This window comes from Danio rerio, chromosome 21 (assembly GCF_049306965.1).
Source record: "Danio rerio strain Tuebingen ecotype United States chromosome 21, GRCz12tu, whole genome shotgun sequence".
NCBI lineage: Eukaryota > Metazoa > Chordata > Actinopteri > Cypriniformes > Danionidae > Danio > Danio rerio.
The window spans coordinates 5612954-5622500 of NC_133196.1; the positions used below are offsets into that span (position 1 = coordinate 5612954).

Here is a 9547-nt window from a genome sequence, read left to right on the forward strand (position 1 = left end):
TGCCGCAAGAGTCGTTTTGAGCCACACTGTTTTAATAGCAAATGCATTTGCGCTCATATGTGCACCCATAGACGTTCTGGTCTAAAAAAGGAGGCGTGTTGAGGCGCATTGCTGGCGCGTTGCTATTTTGAGGAACTATAATAGATTTTTCAAAAGACCAAAACAAAGCTGGTCTATTGTCCAGCGCTGAGTGCGTTAGTTGTGCGCCTCGCTTACACACTGCTTAATACAGACAGGATGTAGAGCAATACGCAAATATCTTTACATATGAAAAATAATTAAAATATTGAGGATATATATAGGATATAATAAGGATATATATAGGATAAAAATATAAAGGATTGAAATATTACAAATCTATTATTTTCTAGCCTACATAAATATAAAAACCATACTTTAATGCCTTCTTTATCTCGGGGGGCTTTTTCAGTTTATTCATAACAATTTGCTTTTGTATAATGTTAATATTATTAGCAGTATTATTTATTATATGCATATTTATATTTGTTTTATTAAAAACAAGCTTAGATTTGTCCACCTGTCAGGTTTTAGACCATATGGGGCACAGCATGTATATTAGGATATAACTCAGTTGTTTGACTGCACTTTGTTATTACTGTTTTTTTATTAGTTTGCTTGAAATTAGAACTGAATTTAGAAAAAGTTTTGAAACAAATCTTTGCACTTAAACAAATTTAATCATTTATAGGCTAATGGATGTCTCTGCGTACAACACGTTTCCCTATCCACGAGAGTGAAAGTGAAAGTAAATAATGAGAAGGCTCATCTATCATTCTCGCGCTGTTGATGCTCTGTTTAACTGTTTTCTCGCTAGTGAAGCATTCAGTTTTTACAATTACAAAGTCCGCCGTGTAAATAGCAAATGCGCTATGGAGCAATGCAACTGGCTTTTAAAAGGAATGGGAGATGAGACTCTGATTGTTTTATTCTCAAAACACACCTATAACTCATTAAAAGAATGAGCTCAGCCCTTCTAGACCATGCGCCACAGCGCAAAGCGAATTTTTCCATCCTTAAAATAGCAAAAGTGGATTCTAAAACGCCCTTAATGCATTTGCGCCCTGCGCTTTGCGCATGAATCCTCAAAATAGAGCTAAATCTGCTGCATCTGACGCTATTGATGTGTCTTAAATATAACCTAAGCACCCCAGGGGTCGCAATCCAATGAAAAACAAAAAAATTTAAGGCTGATGGCTTTTTATTTGCATGTTGTCTTTTTAAATGTAACTATTCGATTTTATATTCTCTAGGTTATAGATAAAATATAGTAAACAAACACCCCTCTTTGACCCCTACTTTGGGAACCACTGGCGTAGAGGTTGAGATCAAGAGCATCAAATGAAAAGCCAATGAGAAGTGTCTTGAAGGGGGGCGGGGCAAGTCAGATTCTAGAGAGCATGCGATTGGTCAAGATTTGATGTTACATGAAAAAATCGTTTCTTTATATAGGCGACAAACTACAATCTGTTTTATATTCAGATCTTACCTCACTGACAGATCATTCAGGGTGTCTTGGAGGGGTGAGGTGTCCAACCTACAGCATCTAAACACTGGGGTACCTCAAGGCTCTGTTCTTGGGCCACTTCTCTTCTCCATCTACACATCATCTCTAGGACCAGTCATCCAGAGACATGGATTCTCCTACCACTGCTATGCTGATGATACCCAGCTATACCTCTCTTTTCATCCTGATGATCCCTCGGTTCCAGCTCGCATTTCAGCCTGCCTGTTGGATATTTCACACTGGATGAAAGATCATCATCTTCAGCTGAACCTCGCAAAAACGGAAATGCTTGTAGTTTCTGCCAACTCGACTCTACACCATAACTTTTCAATCCAGATGGACGGGGCAACCATTACTGCATCCAAAATGGTGAAAAGCCTTGGAGTAACGATTGATGACCAACTAAACTTCTCTGACCACATCTCTAGAACTGCTCGATTGTGCAGATTCACACTCTATAACATCAGAAAGATCCGACCCTTCTTATCTGAACATGCAGCTCAACTCCTTGTTCAAGCTCTTGTTCTCTCCAAACTGGATTACTGTAACTCTCTACTAGCTGGGCTTCCAGCTAACTCTATCAAGCCTCTTCAACTGCTCCAGAATGCAGCAGCACGAGTGGTCTTCAATGAACCTAAACGAGCACATGTCACTCCGCTGCTACTCCGTTTGCACTGGCTGCCAGTTGCTGCTCGCATCAAATTCAAAGCTCTGATGTTTGCCTACAAAGTGACTTCTGGCCTTGCTCTTTCTTATCTGCTCTCACTTCTGCAGATCTATGTGCCCTCCAGAAACTTGCGTTCTGTGAATGAACGTCGCCTCGTGGTTCCATCCCAAAGGGGGAAGAAATCACTTTCGCTCACGCTCAATCTGCCCAGTTGATGGAATGAACTCCCTAACTGCATCAGAACAGCAGAGTCACTCGCTACTTTCAAGAAACGACTAAAAACTTAACTATTTAGTCTCCACTACACTTCCTAATCTGTAATTGCCTCTCTGAATATCACACTAACTGTACAAAAAAAAAAATACTAATACTACTAATACTTTCCTTCTTAGACTTTACAGACCTGAAACTTGCTTATAGCACTTATTCATTGTTGCTCTTGGTTGTGTAAATTGCTTCCTTGTCCTCATTTGTAAGTAGCTTTGAATAAAAGCGTCTGCTAAATGACTAAATGTAAAGGTAAATGTTATATTTTCAAAATGCGAATTGTGTCACCATTTTAATGCACACTTGCTAATATACATCGCTAAAACAAACAGACTGAAACTAACATCTACATTTTTTTATTTTAATTTCCCGGCACCTTTAAAAAAAATTGTATTGACATCAAATGCAAAAAAAAACATTAATAAACTTCAAGTTTGTGCAGGCGTCTTGTATGTGTATGTGTGTGTGAGCAAGACAGAAAATGAGAGTTTGCATGAATACTGTACCACACGTGAAAACTCCACAGGCTCCAGCATGCAATGGGCCAAAGCGTTCATGAGATCGGGCTGAGACAGACAGACAGACAGACAGACAGACAGACACAAAACAGAGAGATGGAACGAGGGATGAACATATGAGATGCAAAATAACACACTCGTCCTCCATCCAAACACACACATCCAGGAGTTTCCCTGGGACGAACACAAGGGCGCAGAGGCACTTACAGGCACCAGCTTCCAATACCATTTTGAGGGAGACTATCCAACAGGAATGGGCGGGACAAGAGAGACAAACAGGAAGAGCATAAAGGTTAAACTTCGAGAAGAGACAGAGGAGGAGGGAGAACAGTAGGATCAGATCTAAAAGCAGTCCAATCTGATCAGAGAACAGGCTTAAAGGGACGGCTCAGCCAAAAATGAACATTTGCTGTTATTTACTCCAAGATGCAGGACTAAGGTAGAGCTTTACAAAGGAGACTTTTTTCAGTAGGACATTAAAGACGCTGAAACCACTGTGGGCCTTTATTTATTTATTTATTTTTTTTTTTAAGAAAATGATTCTTTTCTTAAGGCGGTATTTATTAAATGTAAAAAATTGTTGAATATTTATTAAAAATTTTAATAACTGCTTTCTTATTATATGAAGTTTCAAATTAAATTATTACTCCAGCCATTATTGCTTTTATTACTATTACCCTAAATAAGACTATTAATAATATTATTAATAATAATAATTAATATTAGAGTGATTTCTCAAGGAGCATGTGACTCTGAAGAGTAACGAAGCTAAAAATTCACCTTTTAAAATCACTGGAATAAATAATTTTAAATAAATAAATATTTTTGCCATTTGTACTGTACTTTTGAAGAAATAAATGCAGCCTTGGTGAGCAGGAAAAGCTTATTTTAAAAATCCCACTGACCCCAAACCTTTACCGGTAGTGTATGTATATGACAATGACGCTGATATGTTTGGTCTTGGCGGCATAGATCTGCTACTGCTTTGATTTTTATGATAGAGCATGTACTTAGACTTAGAGCTGTAATCGGGTTATAAAAGTTAGGCCCGATAGGACCCGAGCCCGACGGATTCAGCCCGGGTCCGACAAGTACATTTTGATTGACAGCTTTTTAAAAGCCCGAACCCGTTAATAGCCTGACATTATTCAAATGTGCACATGCACACAGCTCTTCTGCCTTTTTTCAAAAATTAGTCGTTTATATGCATTTTAAAATAATTTATTCATAACAAACGTAGGCTATAGACCCTTTGGAAGTTGGAACAAAAAAATAAAATAAGTCCTCTGTAACATCTCAGCACTCTAAATAGGCCTAGGTATATAAACTTAGCATTTAAATTGGCCAACACACCAATAAAAAAAGTCTTTCTTAACCAATTAAATTAATTCTAAATGATGACGGGTATTTGGCAAGATTCATTTTTCCATTTCATTTTCCATGACAGCTGTTTCAATGTAGCGAGTGATCTTGTAATCTTCCCTGTCAGCTTGCTGTGCTGTTTAGCATTCTACCATAACATTCAGTGTATGAGCGAACGCAGAAATACCTTGGCGGCTAGAATGACCGTTCTTTTTAAACTGGCGGCTGACCTCACCGCATTTAAAATTCGCTATTTTTGACTTCTCCGTCAACGTTTGTTTCACCTTTGCAGGGATGGATTTTAAAGTTGTAACAAATGATTTGATTACTTTCTCGCACTATTCGAAATGCATCTCATGACTGTTCATTTACCGCCTAAGCCCGGCCCGACCCAGTCTAAACTGATAAAAATTAGGCAAAGATCTTTAGCTGTACTGAGACTTGCTACTGCCAGTATGTTTGGATATGGAGTCTGAAAATATAACACAGTGCTGCAAAAGTATAAAACATATAAACTCAGTAGCAAAACTAAGCACAGGTGGAGCTGGGGTGGAGGAGGGTCTCCGAAATCAAGCTACATGTTATTCGTCTAAAACAACCCTATGGCATTTAAAATGTTTTAAATGCCAATTTTTTATTGGATAAAAAGGTTATCCTACTCAGTTGTGCGCATACATTTTTATGCATATTTTTTTACATTTATTGCGCATCCAGACCTTCCCATCAAGCATTTTTGTTATTCGATATTCCAAAACGCACATAAACAAAGGTGGACAGAAACACTAGATCACTTCATAAGTTCTCAGTGTCTTACTATAGGTATTATTTTTGTATTTGTTTGCCCTTCAAAGTGCTGGTAGCTGAACCAAACATCATAGTTTCATCTAAAAAACATCTTTAATGTTCTACTGAAGATACAGAGTCAGCTACATCTTGGATAGGCTAATGATGAGTAACCTATTTGCAAATATTCATTTTTGAAGTCAGCCGTGCCTTTAAATTGAGTAGTTATATGCAAAACGAGTGGTTCAGCCAATCAGTGAGGAGAACACAGGCCTGCATGCTAAACACTCTGAGTGCTGCACTGCTATTGGTAGTTTCAAGGTTGTTTTTCTCGTGATTGGTCAGACCTTCTGATGGCACGGCGAATCCATCAATGGCTGTTTCACCTTGAGCTCCTTCTCAGAGAGATCTCTCGTCTTCAAAACCACCTGCAAAACACATTAGATTAGATTCAACTTTATTGTCATTACACATGTACATGTACAAGTACAATGCAGCGAAATGCAGTTTAGGTCTAACCAGCAGTGCAATAGCAGCAAGTGCAGGATACAGGTATAAGTTATAAAGTGCAGTTATAGAAAAACTATGGTGATATTTACAGATGGATGTACTATGAACATTATATACAGGTTGTATTGGCTATGAACAGATTTACAATACATGAATATGAATATATGTACAGGTTGCTATTAATAATCAGAAGTGTGCAGATAAATAAACATAGTGTGCAGATAAATAAACATGCACGCACGCACACAAACGCACGCACATACCTGATACTTTATTACAGCCTGATATGCAATCTAAACTTAATATTGATGATTTATGTCTTTAACATACCGTGAAAATATATATTAACATTTTCTAGTAGTGAGAATGAAAACATTTATTTCAAAAATAATAAAAACATTTTTGGTGTAATTATTAATTTCATGCACTTAAACATGTTATGTGGGCGACACGGTGGCTCAGTGGTTAGCACTGCCGCCTCACAGCAAGAAGATTGCTGGTTTGAGTCCCGGACCAGGTGGTGTTTCTGTGTGGAGTTTGTATGTTCTCCCCGTGTTGGTGTGGGTTTCCTCCGGGTGCTTCGGATTATCCCACAGTCCAAACACATGCGCGATAATGAAATATATAAACTTAATCGGTGGTAGTTAGAGTGTGTGTGTGAATGAGTGTTTCCCAGTACTGGGTTGCAGCTGGAAGGGCATCCGCCCTGTAAAACATATGCTGGATAAGTTGGCGGATCATTGCGCTGTGGGGATCCCTGATCAATAAGGGACCAAGCTGAAGGGAAATTAATAGGGATGTAACGGTATTGTAAATACCGTCATACCGCAATAGCAATTTTTTTCGATATTACCGTAGTCACATGACTCGGTAAAACTATAGGTCTTCTGAGAAAATTTGCTCAGGCGAATGAAGCGAACGGGAGGTAGCGGATCATTGAGGTAGTTTGATCATTTTGGAAGGGCATTTTCTATCCAAGACTAAAAAGGGCATGTGCACTGCACAGGTTGAGCCCTGTGTGTGCACGTGCCTGCAAGTTGGGAAATACGACTAATAACAGTCATGGGGACTGCAGAACACAGCACACTGTTTAGATTGATGCAGACATTGACTTGTACCGCAAAGAGATCTCTATCTCACTCATAGCTTGTCCTCTCAAGTGGGGGAAAGACAATGCACAACGTTACCCACTGCTGTCAACCTGGGCCAAGTCATATCTCTGTCCCAGAAACCTCAGTCCCAAATGAGAGGGTTTTTCTTTCCTGTTGCAGGGGACATTGTAAATGCCCAGAGATCCCAGCTTTTACCAGATTATAGTTATATGATAATTTTCCTTAAAACCCATCTCTATCTAAGTGAGTGAGTGATTAAATGTTGAATGTGATGAGTTTTCAACAATACTAAATTGAAACTTTATTTTTTTACCTGGTTTAATAATTTTTTGTTATTAAAATTGAAGTTCCTGTTTCAAAGCTTACAGATAGATGGCTAATTTGTATGTCATTGACACTTTTGGCACTTTTTTGGAGTATTTTCACAAGTTTTGTTTTTCCTGTAAATGATTCAATAAATACCGTACCGTGACATTCATACCGAGGTATTACCGTACCGTGAAATTCTGATACCGTTACATCCCTAGAAATTAATGAATGAAGTTATAGTAAATGGCTTCCCACCATAAACAGAAAGCAAGCGAGCACTGACCTTGTTGATCCAGAAGAGCGCTGCATCCTCCATGTCGAAGGGAAGCTCTTTAGAGGCGCAGAAGGTGGAGAACCGCTTAACGCTCGCCACCACTCTCTCAATAGGCATCATCTCCACCGTATAGGCCATCATAAGAGCGTCAATCAGCGGGATATGAGCACTCTATACACACACAACATATAAAGATAAGATTCTGGATTAATACACATTACCATCATACTACTACTCTCTACATTCTGGACACAGCCTACTATTACTATTACTACCAGGGTGCGAATTACAGGGGGGTTTGAGGGGGATTAATCCCCCTAATTAGCGATTGATCTCTCCTGTAATGACGTTAAAACAAGATGAATGTGGCGGGGGGGGGGCGGGGGGCCGGGTCAGCCCACTGAAACTGAGATCTGTATTTTAAATAATAATGTTAGTAATTAAAATAATAGATATCTATTTGACCACCCCTATAACAGTTCATACCATTGTGAATGCATAATACTGCCAATCAGTCTATGCGAGAAAAAAGTCATTCAACAGTCTGAGATCAAGCACCGATAGACACCGTAAAGGCTGGTTTATACTTCTGCGTCAAACGCCGGCGTATGCTACGGCGCTGACGCATAACCCTTCACCGTGGCCGTCGGCGTCACTGACGTGCACCTCTCAAAAACTGTAACTACACGTCGCAACGACGCGTAGCGTAAGCTCTGTGATTGGTTGGCTTGGTAGCGCTGACGAGTCTGGGTGGGACCGATAGCCGCGCGAATGGCGCGAGCGATTGTTTACAAGTGTTGAGTCCCGCGAAGGAGCTCCGGATGGAAAGTTTTGTTATGTGTTTACCTCATAGTTAAAGTTGTTGCACGTCCGCCGGTTCCTGCCTCAAAATGAGTGAGTTTGAGCCACTTGTACATCCCGAAAGTGTTCAGGAAAAGCAAAAAAGCAGCGAAGAAACTCGACACAGAGGAACATTTACACCTCACTGCCAACTAGCGTTTCGGAAGTGTTAATGCAGACCGACAGAGACAGCGCGCAGAAGTATAAATGCACAGCTACGCGCGTTGCATGCGCCGTGAGTTACGCCGGTCACCTGACGCAGAAGTATAAATCAGGCTTAAGAGTTCACAAGACTGTTTTCTCTAAAAATAGATTAAATGTTTCCACATATCTTAACAGTAAAGTCAAACTAGATGCATAGTTTGTATAGTTTGACCTAAAGTCAGCTGAAATAGCTAATCAGGTCAGAATACACTAGATCGAGTATCCCACACAACACTGAAAACGTAACTACATTTATTTATTTATAATTTATTAAAATACATTAATTTTTAAAAAAAAAATGATGTAATTTAAATGTATACATAAATTTGATTCACTGAAGCATGTATTACACAAACTAACATTACCGAAAAAGTTGACCCCCCGATCATCAATGTATAATCCACACACTAATTGATTACTGTTCCTATATTGCCTACTATATAAGTTTAATGTGAAACAGAAGGCAGACATTTGACATTTGCAAATAGTAACATGCTGAAATACAAAATCTGAAAGTAGTCTGGTTAATAAAAAAAGTAGCTGAAATTAAGTTGTTGTGAGTAATAAACACAACATACACAATATCTCTACTTTTCAGATTTTGATTGTAATGTAATGACGTGCACCTTTTGTGAAGCTGCTTCGAAACAGTAATCTTTTTAAAACAAACAAACAAACAAACAAAACCTATTAAGACAATTAAGCTTGTATTTAATTGAATTAAAATATTAGTTGAGTAGCTTTAACTTAAATGACATTAAAAAAATAGCAACAATTATGTTTAAATTGAAGATCTAAACAAAATAAATAGCTGTATGGAAATATAAAACAAACTAATAAAATCCCTTAATAACTAAGATACTTAAAATAACTTAAAAATAATCAAATATTATACTAAATTAAAATGAAAACTAAAAATATTAAAATACAGCATATATGGTTGAAGTCAGAATTATTAGCACCCCTGAATTATTAGCCCTCTTGTTTATTTTTATCCCCAATTTCTGTTTAACAGAGAAGATTTTTTTCAACTCTTTTTTTTTTAATCATAATAGTTTAATAACTCATTTCTATTTCCCAGAGATGGGTTGCGGCTGGAAGGGCATCCGATGTGTAAAAACTTGCTGGATAAGTTGGCGGTTCATTCCGCTGTGGCGACCCCGAATTAATAAAGGG

The 9547-nt window shown here is 38.3% G+C and overlaps 1 protein-coding gene across 5 annotated transcripts in view; it reads right to left on the reverse strand.

Annotated features, from left to right (window-relative positions):
• camsap1a (calmodulin regulated spectrin-associated protein 1a) overlaps positions 1–9547 on the reverse strand; it is a 52327-nt gene that overhangs the window by 23173 nt on the left and 19607 nt on the right. For 2 of the 5 annotated variants that reach the window (NM_001166255.1, XM_005160972.6), the window contains exons 4-6: positions 7337–7498; positions 5470–5550; positions 3185–3217 (exon numbers count right to left, since the gene is read on the reverse strand). In NM_001166255.1, the coding sequence (NP_001159727.1) occupies positions 3185–3217; positions 5470–5550; positions 7337–7498 (276 nt within the window). Of the gene's footprint in view, positions 1–2965; positions 3218–5469; positions 5551–7336; positions 7499–9547 lie in introns of all 5 variants that reach the window. The other 3 variants (XM_005160969.6, XM_073934403.1, XM_005160971.6) reach the window with 3 other exon arrangements.